The sequence below is a fragment of the Hypanus sabinus genome, chromosome 1 (genome assembly GCF_030144855.1).
Source record: "Hypanus sabinus isolate sHypSab1 chromosome 1, sHypSab1.hap1, whole genome shotgun sequence".
Taxonomy (NCBI): Eukaryota; Metazoa; Chordata; class Chondrichthyes; order Myliobatiformes; family Dasyatidae; genus Hypanus; species Hypanus sabinus.
Window position 1 is genome coordinate 172,826,749 of NC_082706.1, and position 17,670 is coordinate 172,844,418.

Here is a 17,670-nt window from a genome sequence, read left to right on the forward strand (position 1 = left end):
ACCTGACTGGGATCTGGAGGGGGGTGGGGGGTGTTGAGCATAAAGTTTCTCTTTATGCTGATGACTTATTACTTTTTCTTTCAAATCCGTCCACATCCTTACCTCCAATGTTTTCACTTCTTGATCAGTTTAGCCAGTTTTCTGGCTATAAACTTAATTTACATAAGAGTGAACTTTTCCCAATTAATAAAGAAGCACGAGAATTAGCATTTCGTGACCTCCCTTTTAAAGTAGTTCATAATCAATTTACTTATCTTGGGATTACAGTTACAAAGAAGTTTAAAGATCTTCTTTGTGAAAATTTTGCCAATCTTTTATATACTACAAAACAGAGTCTGTCACAATGGTCATCTCTATCTACGTCCTTGGTAGGTTGTATTAATGTTGTTAAAATGTATGTTCTCCCTAAATTTTTATATTTATTTCAATCAATCCCAATTTTTATTCCTAAAACCTTTTTTGATTCCTTAGACTCTAGTTATTTTGTCCTATCTGTGGAAGAATAAGCATTCAAGAATTAATGAAGTTTATCTTCAGAAATCTAAAAAAGAGGGTGGCATGGTCTTACCTAACTTTCGTTTAGTGCAAGGATGTTCTGACATCAGCCTCCAAGTATTTTGTGGTGGGTTTTACTTTTGCTTTGTGGCTCTGTTGAAACTGTGGGGCTTTTACTGAAGGAGGAACTGGATTAACAATTACTAATTTCCCTACAGGGTACAGAAAGGGACTTCTCTTCCTTTTGGTTCTGAAATTCCTCTACTCTAGCTACTTAGTGCAAGTACTCCCTGTGAGTGATTTCAGAGTTGCACAGCATGCTGCATGTTAACATGAATCTTATGGATGTTCAGCATTGTTTTTAACATATATTCAAGAACAATACGACATACTCTGACAGAAAAACGACGTTCACCCTTTGGTTTGCCAAGGTAGTTCAGTTAACACTGACGTAATGACGGAATAAAGGCATCATGAACATTGCCTAGATAACTACAAGGTCTGCTGTCAAATATCATTGACTTTACTGATGAAACGGTATCTTCTTGGTTATAGGATAAGTTATATCATCTACAACATAATGTGAGTGATTTAGGGCAGGTAATTCATCTAGACCACATTAGTACTGTACCTATATAGTAGTAGTCTCTCGAAGTCCGAGGAAGACGAATGTGTTGCGCAGTCCTACTGTACCTACCAGAAAAAATAATGAGAATGCTCTGCAGGGTTGTGGATTGGATACTTGCCTCGTCTATTTAAATTCAAACGGCTATTTTTCACAGAATATTGTACACACGATGAACACATTTCCTAATAATAGGATACAAATATTTTACATAACACTAGTAGTCCAATCCAAATTTAAGGGTTGGAAATAGATAACTTCCTGGTCAACTCTACAGTCAGATGATTCTACTCTCCACTGTTCTGTAGTGAGTTTCCTGTTAAGGCCACCAGTGAGAATCAGTAATAAAAGGGGTGATGATCCGAGGAAGCGGAGGTGGTCAGATCTACCTCTTTCTTCTCCTCAGATCCATTGCTGGTCTGCAAATTGATGAATAGTAGACACAAGGCGGAGTTTCAAGATGGCGACGTAAACATCTGCTTTTTAGGCGCTCTTCATTTTTTAAACTATAATCACCCTTTAATCAAATCTTTTCATCTTTATTACATGGGTTGATACTTACGATTTATTTCTTTTCTAAAATAATACTTGATTTAATCTTTCCAAACTTAAAATGTCTGCACCTAAGAAATCGTCTAAAGAGCCTCTATCTATTGAGGCAATTTCTAATCTTCTGGATACTAAACTGGATACTAAACTTGCAAGTTTGGAAAGTAAAATGACAAGTCTGGAAAATAAGCTTACTGCAAAAATATCTGGGCTCGAAGAAGCCGTTAGATCGTTTGATACCAAGTTACAATCACAGGCAGCAGATATTGAACGACATGAAGAAAAGTTCGCAGCTCTTGATAAGTTAATTTGTGAAAAAATACGTACAATCGAAACACTGGAGAAGAAGGTACTGTCGACTGCTAAAACAGTAGAGCATTATAAGTTTAAAATCACCGATCTTGAAAACCGATCTTGCAGACAGAATTTGCGAATCATCGGGCTTCCCGAAAATGTTGAATCTGGTGACTTAACTGAATTTTTCTCTAACTTATTATGGGAAGTTTTTGGCGCTGATGTTTTGAAAGCTAAACCTACTATTGATCGTGCCCACAGAGTTTCGAGATTTTCGATCTCGAGAGACAAGCCACGAGCTGTGATTGTTCGCCTCCATTATCCTCGGGAGAAAGAACTTTTAATCCGACTAGCTCGTCAGAAAGGTATGATTTCTTACAGAAGCAACACGTTTTGTATTGTTGAAGATTATTCATTTGAAGTAATGAAAGCAAGAATTGCTTTTAAACCAGTGATGGCAGAGATTCATTCGATTGGATTTAAACAAGCTTTAAGATACCCAGCGAATCTCAGAATTATGTTGAGTGACGACACTCAGCGCTTTTTTAATACTCCGGAAGATGCGAAGAAATTCGTTGAAGAACATTGATCTTCCAGCATAAGCTGAACTATGTGTTATGTTGAAGAATTTTTGGAGAGACGATGCCATTTCGTTTTGGGCTTTAACTTATGAAGCTGCGTTATAGCTTTTTACTTTGGTCTGTAGACCTGGTTTATTTTTTTTACTATCATGGTTTATAGATTCTCTCTTAATTTTACTATGTCTTTTTTCTTATTTTTTTTTCTGAATTGGATATACATGTTTATATTTTGTAATAATGATTTCTTTTTTTAAGATGTCGTTTCTTCTTCCCATAAGACTTTGCTTTCCGTAAGCATTCATTTGTTTGCTTGTATTTGAGAATGGGACGAATGTTTTGGATTTTTGGACCCTTTTTTTATATTGTAGTGATTATTGAATCCTTTTTTAATTCTATTTTGATAACTTTTTTTTAAACTTTTTTTTAATAGATTGGTGAATTTACATTTATATTTTGTAATATGGCGTTTTCAAAATGTCGTTTCTTCTTCCCATAAGTCTTTGCTTTTGAAACGTCATTTTTTTGTATTTGAATATGGAATCTTTTTTTAAAGGCATATTACACTGTTTCAAACTTTAACGTCTATCCTTTTTTAATTAATGATCTTTTACTTTATTATATTACTTTTTTTTCATTTTGATTGATATATATTCTTTTTTTTTTGCAACCCTGTACTTAAATCTGGGTGTTTTATAATCTCTTTTTATCTTTTCGTGGAGTTGCCATCTTGAAAATGGGGGTAATATTAGTATTAATTTGTGCGCCTGCCGCTTGGTTTTTTTTCGAGGGGTTGGGGATCTCTTTTCATGCTTTTGCTTTTTATTTTTTTGCTTTTAGTTTATGGGCCAACTTTAAATTATTAATATTGTTGAGGTGTCATTTTCTCCGGTTGCTCCTGAATCATTTTTTCTTCTTCCTGAATTATGGGTTATGTGTCTTCTTAACCTTTTATGATATACACAATCAATATTGGCATGATGGATAAGTCTATTAATTTTATCTCTTGGAATACTAATGGTTTAAATCATCCGATTAAATGTAAAAAAATATTTAAAGTATTCCATAGACTGAATGCTAATATTATCTTTGCACAGGAGACCCATATTAGGAGGGAGGATAATCAACGCTTTTTTAGGTTCTGGCAGGGTCAACAATTTCATTCGAATTGTACCGCCAAAATTAGGGGTGTGTCTATTTTTATAGACCCCTCAATTTCGTTTACACATCATGAAATTATTTCTGACCCACAGGGCAGATTTTTGTTGATTACTGGCTCACTTTTTAATCGAAAAGTGGTTCTAGTTAATATTTATGCTCCAAACTTTGACTGCCCTGAATTTTTTAAATGTTTATTTACTTCCCTTCCTAATCTAAATGAATATATGTTGATAATGGGTGGAGATTTTAATTGTTGTCTGAATCTTTTGATGGATAGATCTAAACCTATTCGAACTCTTCCGAATAGATCAGCCTTACTTATTAATTCTTTTATGGTTGATTCAGGAATTACTGAAATATGGCGGTTTTTGAACCCTAAAGATAAAGAATTTTCATTTTTTTCACATGTATATCATAGTTATTCTAGAATTGATTATTTCCTTATTGATCATCGTTTATTAACAGATGTTACTGACTGTAAATATGATTCTATTGCCATTTCGGATCATGCACCTTTGAAGTTATCCATCAAGATTTCGGACTCTTCCATTAATACTAGATCTTGGAGACTCAACGCTACTTTGCTTCAAGATCCAGAATTTATTACCTTCATAAAACAACAAATTGACTTATTTTTTTTCAACAAACTATACCAAAGAGATTGACAGAGGAATACTTTGGGACTCTTTCAAGGCTTTTATCCGTGGACAAATTATCTCATATTCCATTGGTAAAAGAAAACAAAGATATTTAGATATAGCTTTATTGGTGGATAAAATTAAAGAAATTGATAAGATTTATTCCGTTACTCCTACCAAAGAACTTTATAAGAAGAGAGTTGAGCTTCAAATGGAACATAGCTTATTATTATCTTCAATTGAGAATCAATTAATTAAGACCAGGGCTCAATTTTATATTCATAGTGATCGAACTGGTAAACAGTTAGCTAACCAATTAAAAGCTATTTCGACTAGGCGACAAATTATTAAAATTCGCAAACAAGACGGTAATTTGACTACTGATCATAAAGAAATTAATAATACTTTTCAAGATTTTTATAAATCTTTATATCAATCAGAATTTGATGGTGATCTGTCCATGGTGGATAATTTTTTTAACAATTTAAATAATCCCAAACTGACAGATGAAGATCGAAGTGTGTTTGATGCTCCTATTTCTATGGCCGAAGTAGGAGAGGCTATCTCATCAATGAATTCAGGGAAAGCTCCTGGTCCTGATGGTTATATTATAGAATTTTTAAAAACTTTTTCTTCTTTGCTTTCCCCTTGGTTATGTGAAATCTTTAATGATGCATTTACTAAGAAGAGTCTTTTTATGAAGCTACTATCTCTCTAATTCTTAAAAAAGATAAAGATCCTACTTTATGTGCATCTTATCGCCCTATATCGCTATTAAATGTAGACTCTAAGATTCTTACAAAAATTTTAGCTATTAGGTTAGAAAAAGTATTATCACAGATTATTTCAGAAGACCAAACTGGTTTTATTAGGAATCGGTATTCCTTTTTTAATGTTAGAAAATTGATTAATATAATTTATACTTCTTCACCCACAACCTCAGAATGTGTTATCTCATTAGATGCTGAAAAAGCTTTTGATAGAGTTGAATGGACATACTTATTTAATGCCTTGAAAAATTTTAATTTTAGTTCTAATTTTATATCATGGATTAAATTAATATATTATAAACCTATTGCTTCTGTTCTTACAAATAATTATAGATCCTCTTTTTTTCAATTATCTCGTGGTACGAGACAAGGTTGTCCCTTAAGTCCTTTATTATTTAATATCGCATTAGAACCGTTAGCTATTGCTATTCGTGAATCTCCTAATATTTTTGGTATTACTCGTAACGAAAAGTTATACAAGTTATCACTTTATGCTGATGACTTGTTGTTATATATTTCTGATCCTGATAGGTCTACTCCCGCTATCCTATCTTTGTTGGTTCAATTTGGTAGTTTTTCTGGTTATAAATTAAATTTGGATAAGAGTGAAATATTTCCTTTAAATGAGCAAACTTTATTGAATGACAGGACACCATTTAAAGTTGTTACTGATAACTTTATTTATTTAGGTATAAAAATTACTAAGAAGTATAAAGATTTATTCAGATTGAATTTTTTACCCATGCTTCATCAAATTCAACAACTTACTACTAGATGGTCTCCTTTATCCTTATCATTAGTTGGTCGGATTAATGCTATTAAAATGATGATTTTACCAAAATTTTTATATTTATTTCAAGCCTTACCAACTTTTATTCCTAAATCTTTCTTCGGTAACATTGATTCAAAAATTTCCTCATTTGTGTGGCAAAATAAAAATCCCAGTTTAAGTAAAAGACAGTTACAGAAATCTAAAAAAGATGGTGGTTTAGCTTCACCTAACTTTAGATTTTATTATTGGGCGAATAATATTCGAAACTTAATATATCGGAAACTAGATTTGGATTCACCATTGTGCCCACAGTGGGTAAATTTAGAATGTAATGTTGCACAAGGATATTCTTTATTCTCCATTCTTGGTTCTTCTCTTCCGGTTGATTTAGTTAAACTCAATAAACAGATATCCAATCCTATTGTCAAACACACAATACGAATTTGGTTTCAATTTCGTAAGTTTTTTACTCTGAAAAACTTTGTTCTTGATAGCCCTATCTTACTTAACTTCTTTTTTAAACCTTCTTTAACAGATCAAGCGTTTAGCATATGGAAAAGGAAAGGTATAATATGTTTTCATGATCTCTTTTTTGAAGGTAGTTTGATGTCTTTTGACCAACTTTCCAACAAATTTAATTTACCTAAATCTAATTTTTTTAGATATTTACAAATTAGAAATTTTTTATATATTAAAGTTTTACCATCCTTTCCCAATTCAACTTTGATAGACTTTTCAGACATGATTTTTACCCTGAATCCTTGTCAGAAAGGATTAGTGGCTTTTATTTATAATAGGATTATGAAGATACAACCAGAAATATCAGGTAGAATTAAACAAGAGTGGGAAAAAGAACTTCAATATAATACATCAACAGAAAAATGGGAAAAATTTTTACAAATGGTTAATTCTTCTTCTATATGTGCTAAACATGCTTTAATACAATTTAAGGTCATACATAGAGCTCATATGTCTAAAGATAAGCTTGCTCGATTCTATTCTCATATTAACCCTCAATGTGACAGATGTCATTCAGATGTGGCCTCATTGACCCATATGTTTTGGTCATGTCCCACTTTACATAACTATTGGAAGGACATATTTGCTACCATTTCCTCAATTTGGAATATTGATTTACAACCTCATTTTATCACTGCAATTTTTGGTATACCAAATGAGGATGGTAATCAACTTTCCCCTTCAATTAGACAAATGATCGCCTTTGTAACATTAATGGCCAGAAGGTCTATATTACAAAAATGGAAAGAAGTAAACCCTCCTACCACATTTCAGTGGTTTTCTCAAACTATCTCTTGTCTGAGTTTAGAAAAAATTAGAAGTACTATTTTCGATTCATCAATTAAATTTGAAGAAACTTGGGGACCATTCATTCGACACTTTCATATGAATTAATTTGGCCTCTTCCAGACCTTTTCTCTTTTTATTCTTGTTCTGGTATGGAGTTCCGGAGTTTTTGACACTATCATACTCATATAAACTGGTATTATTGCCCATGTTAGTTTAGGTTTATTTTTTTTAATATACATTTCTTCGTGCATTTTTACTTTTTTTTCTTTTGATGACTATTTTTATTCTTTTTCATGTTCAATCAAAATAGGTTTGATTGTTTATTATAAGTTTTTTTTGGTTGATATTTAATAAGATAATGCTATCCTATTATAAATTTAACTTTAAATCTAGTGCATTTATAACCTATTTATATTATGTTATGTTTCTCTTTATATATATGAAATTCAATAAAAAGATTTAAAAAAAAAGAGAGGTAGACACAACTGCCTTCAGGGCCAGAGTCAATCATGACGAAAGAACCGATCTGAAAGATCCTTTGTTCCTTTAATCATCATTTACATATTGGAAATATGGTTCAGAGAAGGCAGAGTCTGGAGCAAGACATGGCTGAAGCACACTGCCAAAATGAAACGGACGCTGTAAATGTACCTGAGTTCTGGCCTTGGTTGGTATTGTGAATGAAGACAATGTATTCTATAAACACACCATGAATGTATTTTTTGGAAAGGTTGAGAATCAAATATAGTTGACAACTGCTTCAGAGTACATCCTTGGAAAATAGTGCACAAAGTCTGTGTCACACAGATGTGTGGGATGAACATCAACAAAACTACAACGTCACTTTTCATTCCAAAATGAGAAGGGTGACGGTCACGCACAATGCCTGGCAACAAGTCTCTGTTGGTAACTGAGAATTGGTTTTATTATTGTCACATGTACTGAGATACAATAAAAAGCTTCTGTTGGCATGATATCCAGACAGATCATTCCATACACAAGTACACTGATGTAGTATGAAAAGGCAAAACAAAAATGTACAATATAGGATTACTATTACAGAGAAATTGGAGTGCAGGTAGACAAAGAAATGCAAGGGCCACAACAAGGTAGATTGAGAGATCAAGAGTTCATCTAAATGATCTGTTCAAAAGTATTATAACAACAGAATAGAAACTGTCTTACAGCTTGATGATATGTCTGTCAAGTTTTTGTATCTTCTGCTCAAAGGGAGGGAAGGGAGAAGAGATTCACCAGGGTGGGAGGAATATCGGATCATGTTGGATGCTTTCCTGAGACAGCAAGAAGTACAGACAGAATCAATAGAGGGGATGTCAGTTTTAATGATAGATTGGGTTGCATTTACAATTGTGCAATTTCTCATGGTTTGGGACAGAACAGTTGCTATATAAGCTATGCTGCATCCGAATAGGATGCTTTCTATAGTACATCTGTAAACATTGGTAAAGATCATAAGAAACATTGCAAATTTCCTTAGCCCTCTGAGCACTTTAGCCTGCTGATATAATTGGACAGTATACAGTGGACTGGAACAAATTGTTGCTGGTATTCAATCGCAGGAAGATGAAGCTCTCAACCATCTCAGCACTATTTATACAGTTAGGGTAAGTACTCGATCCAGCTTCCTCAAATCAATGACCAGCTCTTTTGTCTTGCTGACGTTGAGGGAGAGGGCATCGTGACACCATGCCACTAGACTCTTCCTTTTTCTTCCCGTGCTCCATCCCATCATTGTATGGGACCACAGTGGTGCCATCTGCAAACTTGTAAATGGAGTTAGAGCAGAAGTTGGCCACAAGTCATGAGTGTTTAGGGAGTAAATTAAGAAACAGAGGGCACTGATCAACAGAGTTTTATTCAACACCAAGCAAGGTCTAGTTAGGTGTTCAAAAAAGCTGGTGATAATTATTTTGAATTAATGTTTACTACTGGCTTACCCTAGATCTGGGTATAAATTTCAGATCTGAGACTGTAAGAGAGTGAGTGTACATTCCCAGTTAGGAATATATTACACACACCATTTCACCAGTAACCACTGGAGCATATCCAGAACGGATTAAGAAGCCAGATTTCATCAGACTGGTTTTGTGTGCCAAGGAACACAACGGATACTTGGCCTAGCAGCCAGCATGAGATGGAATGGGTCAGAGAATGATGCAGAGGCCGAGTCTGAAATAATCAAGCAAGGTCTTTCATGTTTTGAATCCAGGTCAATGAAACCAGCAGAGATTAGGTTCAGGTTGTTGTTTTACTCAGACGTTGAGGTCCTGCAGTTTGTCTGCCTCAAACAAAGCTTAAGCAGGAATTAGACAGCTGATTGCTTTGACTTGTAATGACTCAAGGAAAAAGAGATTATTCACTGGAAAACTCAAAAGGGTATCAATAGTTGAGAAACTCATTTAAGCAATCTTTTCCTGAGGAAGCCCTTGATTCAATGAGTGGCACAAACACAATGGGCAAATGGCCTGCTGTTGTGCCATGATTTTAACTGTTGAAAAATAAGTTACACTGCCACACAAATTATACAGCTATACACAACCAGACATTGATAATCACAACTGTACTAGTGACACTTACGTTACTGGGGGAGGAGGCGCTAATATCCTAGAAAACGAAGTCTGTGACACAATTTTCTACAACATGAAACTTCATCTACACATGCATCAAGAAATATTACTTCTTAAAAAGTATGTATTTACTGTTCTGATGTACAGTGCCTATAAAAAGTATTTACCCCCCCCTTTGGAAGTTTTCATGTTTTGTTGTTTTACACCATTGACTCACAGTGCATTTAATCTGGCTTTTTTGACATTGATCAACAGAAGAGACTCCATGTCAAAGTGAAAGCAAATTTGTTCAAATTGGTCTAAATTTATTACAATTATTGAACAAAAAAAATTGCATTTTTACTCACTGTTCAGAGACTATCAACGGAAACTGAAATCCCTGATAGGCACTCTCACTTTCATTGTTAATGTATTTAAAACTACACGCAAAAAGGGAAATGCATACTGATGAATAAAGACAAAAAATAAACACTATTAACAAATATATACAGTGGACATTAATGGATAAAATTCATAGCAGGACAATGAATAACAAAAACTTACTTATAAAACACCTTTAAAACAGCAAATTAACAATAATTAACAAGTAGATATTAGGATATAGACAATTAGGTGTTTAGTGAAAGAACTATGCTCTGATGAACATCAAAAAGAAATGAAAAACTGACAAAGGAGGTAGGTTAGAAAGTGAATTCTAGGTCATAGTACATGAATGCACAGCTGTCAATAGTGATGCAATTAAATCTATGATACAGGCACAAAAATTGGAAAAATGAAGATTTTGCATAAGTTACAGTACTTAAAGCACTGGTGAAAATTAAAGACAACTCAGCTTTTTCCAAGCTAGCAAAACCTTTCAGCTATATTGCACATTTAATATCCAACTAAAAAAATGTGCTAAAGTGCGTCTGAAATCTCCACACCAATCTAGACACAAAACAGCAAAAGCTTAGGCAATAAAAGTATGCTTTCAGGAAGTAAAATATGATACTGAACTGAATTTGGGGAATGAGTGACAGGCTTGAATAGTAGAAGGACAAATGCCTTCATTGGTAGGAGTGGTAGAAAATACTACAAAAAGGCGACAAAAGGCAGAATGAAGTGGATCTTGATATTTGAAATCAAGGGTGAGAACATTAAAATCAGGAAGCCAGGGTTCTGCCTTGGCAAAGAAATCCAATGAAAGCAATTCCTGGCTAATAGTCCAAAAATAAAAAGTCAGATAAGCAAATGCAGCACATTCAGGTGGACAACAGTAGATAACTAATGGAAGATACAATATAGTCAACTGTATCAAAGACTAGAAGGAAAAGAGATAGACAAGCATAATCAATTTCCATTAAAGGCACTGATAATAGGCATTTCATTTAATGCCTTACCCAAATTCAACATTCGATATTCCAGAATAATTGAATGTTTAATTGTACAGTGCGGGTCTATAAATAGAAGTTCACACTGAGGAGAAAAGAAGATGTACAGTTGAAGGAAATCAAAAGTGAGATTGAGTTCAAAGATGCTCCGGCTCTGGATAATCACCAAAATAGCCTTGCACTTGGATGCAAACAAGATCATAAAGGTATGTGGAAAGGTATGTTTCAGCTAATGGAGAGACAAACCAGAAGTCACAAAAGTTAACAGAAGACTGACAAAGTAAAAGTTGCAATTCAATCCTCTGATTCTGATTACAAACAATTTTTGGTTGGTTATCAACCAGGTTACTATTGGATAGCTTGCACTTATATTTTTTAAGCAGTTTGCTTCGTTCTTAAACATAGACAGACGCTAAATTTATTTATTTGTTGGGATACAACAGTATTGAGCCCTTCAAGCTGTGCTGCCCAGCAGTCCCTAGCCTAACCACCGGACGATTTATAATGACCAATTAACCTACCAACAGGTCTGCCTTTGGCCTGTGGGAGAAAACCCACACGGTTATGGGCAGAACGTTCAAACTCCTTACAGACAGTGGTAAGAATTGAACCTGGGTCACCTATACTGTAAAGTGTCGTGCTAATCACTACACTTCCATGCCACTGTAAATGATGTGATTGAAAATCAGAAATACAGACACTGAAAATTCATAGCAATAGAAAATTCTGGAAACACCGAGCAAGTTAAGCACTATCTGTTGAAAGAGAAACAAACCAATGACCTGCAGCTTTGACTACATTTCTCTTTCCGTAGATACTGCCAGACCTGTTGAGTGTTTTCAGCATTTTCTGGATTTATGCTAAGTAGCAACAGTTACCTTACCCAACCTGGCAAACCTGTTATTCAACAGAGAACATTAACAATGAGCTTTAGAAAATGATTTCACTACAGGGTAGCAACAAGCCCATTCTCAGCAATGAAACACACTTCAATAATTTAATGAATATTAATAAAGAGTAAGAAGCTGAGATCATTTTCAGTTCCTAATTCTGAATATAACCAGATCAGCCCCTTCTACTGACAGTAGTGTAGCAAGAGGAACTATAACTGAGCTGAGACTGTCAGTTGGTAAGAGAACCAGCTCACAGGATATATCTGCTGTTCTCTCCCTCACCAGCCTGTTAAAATACATCACCATGAGAGTATTCAGAATAACTATCACATAGTCTGTATGGTGTCCAAATCCTAGAAACAAACTTGCATCACTATTTCAGTAAGGTGGTTAAATGGAATAATTGCAGGAAAAGACCCAGCAGCAGTAGGCCAAATATTCACGATCCCAAAATAGTGAAATTGCACTCCATCATAATCTGCATCCACATGGACCGGCAGAGCCTTCGCTAACACCAGAAACAAAGCTTCTTGGCTCATGTCCCATTCTACAGTCTTTTGCAAATAAATCTGAGCAGATCTCCAGTACAGTACCGCAACCTGCACTATCAGGAGCAGACAAGATGCTAAAACAAGGTTACATGCTTTCTAGGATAGATGTAAAAGATTCAAGCTGCAGAGGAATCACTCCTAGTGCCCTAGACAAAACTAACTCCCCATACCCCTCCAAAAAAAAATCAACATCACAACAAAACCACCATATCATTATCTCACTGCTTTGCGAAAACTGGCTGTTCTTTATACTACAGCAACAATATAAAAATACTTCACGAGCTATAAAATACTTTGTCCTGAAAGAGATGTTAGAAATGCAAAAAAAATTCAAGTTCCTCTATCACAGATGTGCTAACATCACCAACAATTTGGTTTTGAATTGACAAAGCTGTAACTACAGTTTAGACTGCCCCTCAAAACTGAGGATGACCCACTGCCACCCCTGTACTGCAGGTTCTGAAGCAGCTACTGGCGCCATTGCAGGAATGCAGACTCTTCCTCAGGTGACAGAACACATGCCTGTTTGGTGGGTGATTTGTAAGACCTTCAATACTTTCCTCTGTTGCTTAGAATTCTCTTCATATGGTAAAGTCAAAATAGAGTGATAGCTTCAGGAGTTAGTGCCAACATATGGCCAGCAGAATCTGACAGTGTGCAACCAAGGCCTCAATGACGTTGACTTGAGAGGTTTTGATCTTTCTTTCAATAAGAACATCTTATAGACGTAGCACTGAAGAGATTTTCCCCCCAGTACTTGATATAAGTAGCTCAATTCTCAGAAGCAAAATGGAGACCAGAATCATCGCTGACTACTCAACCATGACCCTATGCCAAGTCTGAGGTCTTAATCTTCAAATACCCTTTTTCTCAACTGACCAAAGACTGTTCTGACATAATGAATGCAGTGGAGAATTTTATCTTCAATGTCTGCTTTCATCAAGAGATGGAACCCAAGAATGAGACACAGCCCTTAGTCTTGCTCTGAATTGTTTATGTTAGGGGTAGTGTAGTTCAATGACAGCAGGTTGATAGAGGACCTTGGTTTTACAGATGTAGAGTGCAAGCCAATCCCCTCAATTGCCTCTATGAAAGAAAAAGTGTGGAGCTTAGCCTCAGAGCGAGTAACCATAATTGCATACACATAAGTGACTGGTTCCAGGGTGCAGCTGAACAACTGCCCCATTGGTTCTGATGATTAGCTCCATTCACATTATAAACTTTTTGGAGGCAAACTGAAACTTTGTGAAAAAGTTTGAGAATGTGTTGCAACAATGATGTAGACCTTTTTAAAATTAGGGCTTGTATGTCATCATGGTTGGGGACGAATTTCTGTGGGCAGCCATATTTGATGTTATTCACAGTTGCTTATGAAGTTAAAGGTTTTAATTTGATTGACAAAGGCCATTTTCCTTGAAGTTGCTCTTGAGTAAAGTTCACGTCTCTTCGGCCTCCAAACAAACAAGTATCTATTCAGGGAGCAGCTCTGATCTCTGGGTAGAGACATCTGAGGAGGACGCTGGCAGTGAACTATACCAATAACCTGTGGCAGTGAGAGCGCTTAGTAACAGAAATAATGGTAGCCTATTCTTGAAGGTGATACTCACACCATGAAGTATTTCTCTTCCAGTTTGTCCCTCTAACAGATGTGCACATAATCTTATTGTTCAACTGGCTATCAGTTACCGATCACATCTTAGTGCAATAATGTTAATGAGAAAGTTGAGTTATAGTAATTTAACACTGTTGGAATCATTCATGAGGGTTCTGATATTCCAGGTACTGAACTTCATGTTACCACAAGGACCAACAGCAAGGGAGAACAGTCAACAAGAGACCAGGTTATGCTGTAGTAGTTTAATGTTTGTAGTGTAGGCCTCTGTTAGTCTCGATTGGATAGTCTCACCTTGGAAAGTTTCCAGGGTGCAAGCCTGGGCAAGGTTTTTTTTTAAATGGAAGACCAGCAGTTGCCCAAGCTGCAAGTCTCCCCTCTCCACACCACTAGTGTTGTCCAAGGGAAGGGCATTTGGACCCATACAGCTTGGCACCAGTGTCATCGCAGAGCAATGTGTGGTTAGGTGCCTTGCTCAAGGACACACACGCAAGCCTCAGCCAAGGCTCGAACTAGCCACCTTCAGGTAACGAGACGAATGCCTTAACCACTTGGCCATGGGCCAACACACAGTTTAATGTTTACATACTGATTGTCCCACATTTGGGTGCATCAATATGTTGCAATATAAAATTACATGAATGTCATCTGCTGAAAGGAACAAGTCACATTTGGAGTTAGGCAGTCCCAAAAATATTTTCAATAAATTTAGTATCAAGTAATAGATCATGTCAATGGAAAATGCAAAGGCTAATGACGCTATCCTTAGGATATTTAATCCTAAACCTGCTACATCTGATCAAGCTGTGCCACTGCATTCATAACAAAGGCATTTATCCAGATCAGAAGATTATCCAGTACATTCAGTCCACGAAAAACAAGACACACTGATCCAACCATTTTCTGCCCCATCAATCCACTTTCAAGTCAAAGAAGAGGAAGAAATCTTTAACAGTACTGTCAAGTAGCACGGTCTCACCAATATACAGCTCCATGCTCATGAAACATTGACCACAGGTAGAACAGAATCCACTTTCAAGTACCCCTTCATATCACACGCCAGCCTGGCACGGACATATAAATCAGCATGCTTAAATAACCTGGATCAAAATCCAGTCACCATCTTGAGCAGTTGGTTGTAGATCACGTTAAATCTCATCTTCCTGACACTGTGGACCCTCTCCAGTTCACCTCACTCAAATTGGTCCAATGACAATGCCACAGCATCTGCACTCCACACAGTCTTGGCCCACCTGGAAAATTGACTTCAGCTCAGTATTTGATACAATCATCACAGAAGCTGGTGGGTAAACTGTTCTCATTGGGTCTCAACAACTCTGTAACTGGATCTTGGACTTCTTGACAGAACAGCAACAATCAGTGTGTTGGCAGAAACATCTCTAGCTTTATCACACTGAGCACTGGCTGCATGCTTGGTCCACTGCCGTTCAATCTGTTGACTCATGACTGCAGTGCTAGATCCAGTTCAAATGGAATCATCAAGTGTGCTAATCAGAGCAGAGATTGGCCTCATCAATAACCACGAGATGGCATACAGGGAGGAGGTAGAGCAGCTGATAGAATGGTGCGAGCACAATAACTGGAGCCTTAATGTGGACAAGACCAAAGAGATGATTGTGGATTTTAAGAAAGTGAAGACTGACTATTCCTCACTGCACATACATGGCTCCTCCCTGGAGAGTTAGGAGCAGCAAGTTTCTGGAAGTGCACATAATGGATGATCTCACCAGACCCCTCAATACTACCTTTTTAGTCAAGAAAACAAGCAACGTCTCCACTTCCTGACGAGATTGAGGGGAGTAAGGCTCCACCCCCTCCCCAACAATTTTACCCCATCTTTTTTTTTTTAAAAACACAGGAGCACCAACGAGATTGTCCTGACCAGCTGCACTAGAGTCTGGTATGGGAATCGCAAGGCATCTGACTGCAAGTCTCTACAAAAGATTGAGGGGACTGCTGCCATCCATCCAATAAAAATATTTATCAGGAGTGCTGCATACGTAGGGCCCTTAGCATTGTCAATGATCCCTCCCCACCTGTCCAACAATCTTTGACATTCCCCCCCCCCCCCCGCCACCATCAGGCAGGAGGTACGGTAACATTAGGACAAGAACTGTTAGAATGGGAAACAGCTTCTTCCCCCAGACTGTTACCACTCAGGTCTCATCATGCACAAAGTGCCAGTAGCACAATACCGTTTACTTTTTAACTTGCATCCAATATGCGCCATACAACTCCTTAATTTATTTGTAGTAATACTACATTGTGTGAGTTATATGTATTTTGTGCACTTTGGTCCAGAGGAACATAATTTTGTTCGGCAGTATACATGCATACAGTTGATTGACAATACACTCAACTTGAATGTAAACACCCCAGGTCCATCAGACCATGGAGTTTTGGTTTTGTTCAAATCACTATGAGAAAATATTTAATAAGCACTAAGGAAACCTGGGCTATTCCATCCATATCTGCCATAAGATATATGGTTTAGAAAATAGTGTGCAAATCCCCTTTTCAAAAAAACTAACAAATTTATATCTGTAAACCATAATATCACTGTCACAGAACAAGTTCCGTGTACTCACTAACTCATTTCCAATTGCAACCATATGGCAAGGATGTCAGCTCCAGAACAAAAAAAAAGAGAACTGCACTTAACTCTCAACTGGAAACATTACAATTGCAAAGACAGTTGACCCAAGTCTCAATGTGCCAACTACCAGCAACAAAATAAAAAAAAAGCTCCTGAATTGTGACGAAAGAGTAGAACTTGAGGATTAAAAGTTAAATGAAAATAAGTCATCCCGCGAACTGATGCAGCAGGAAGCAGACGGCAGGGCCCAGCTTTCAGCTCGTTACCAGCACCGAATCGCTCGACTAGAGCCAGGCCGGATGCCACTCGGGACCGCCCTCCGCTGCCGACCGGCCGCAGTCGGCTCGGCCCGGACGGCGGGCCTAGTTGCCGATCCGTGAACTGGCGTGAAGCGGTACCGACCGGTTCCACCCCTCCGTCCAGGCAACTCCGTGCCCAGCCGAACTCATACTCACCTCTCCTTGCGGCGCTGATGCTTCTTCACGAACGCCATTGAGACAGAGACAACAAACAGCAGCGACACAGTTGATACCCCGCACAATAGGAACCGACTGCCCCCGCCCCGCCCACCGGCACCCGGACCCCGCCCACGGGGAAGGGCTTCCGATCCGGCCGGAGTCTCGCCCACCGACACCAGCGGGTTTAGGGGTCCGGGGGAGGTTCTGACCAGCGCCTTCCACATCCATTCCAACAGGATCAGTTCCCACACCAGCCACAGCAACAAACACCGGGGTTTCCGGCACCATTAACAGGAACTGTTGTGGCCATGAGCAGGAGATTGATTCTTCAATACCCACAGCCACCTCTGCACGAACGAGGCAACTGTCCCAGTAGAGCTTCAAGAGGGGT

General features: G+C 37.3%; 1 protein-coding gene across 1 annotated transcript in view; it reads right to left on the reverse strand.

The window, feature by feature from the left end:
• Positions 1 to 17,388, reverse strand: part of nsmaf (neutral sphingomyelinase (N-SMase) activation associated factor) — a 155,270-nt gene extending 137,882 nt beyond the window's left edge. Inside the window, exon 1 of the mRNA XM_059981550.1 lies at positions 17,277 to 17,388. Within this exon, the coding sequence (XP_059837533.1) occupies positions 17,277 to 17,314 (38 nt within the window). The 5' untranslated portion in view covers positions 17,315 to 17,388. The remainder of the gene's footprint in view (positions 1 to 17,276) is intronic.
• Positions 17,389 to 17,670: the final 282 nt, after the last annotated feature.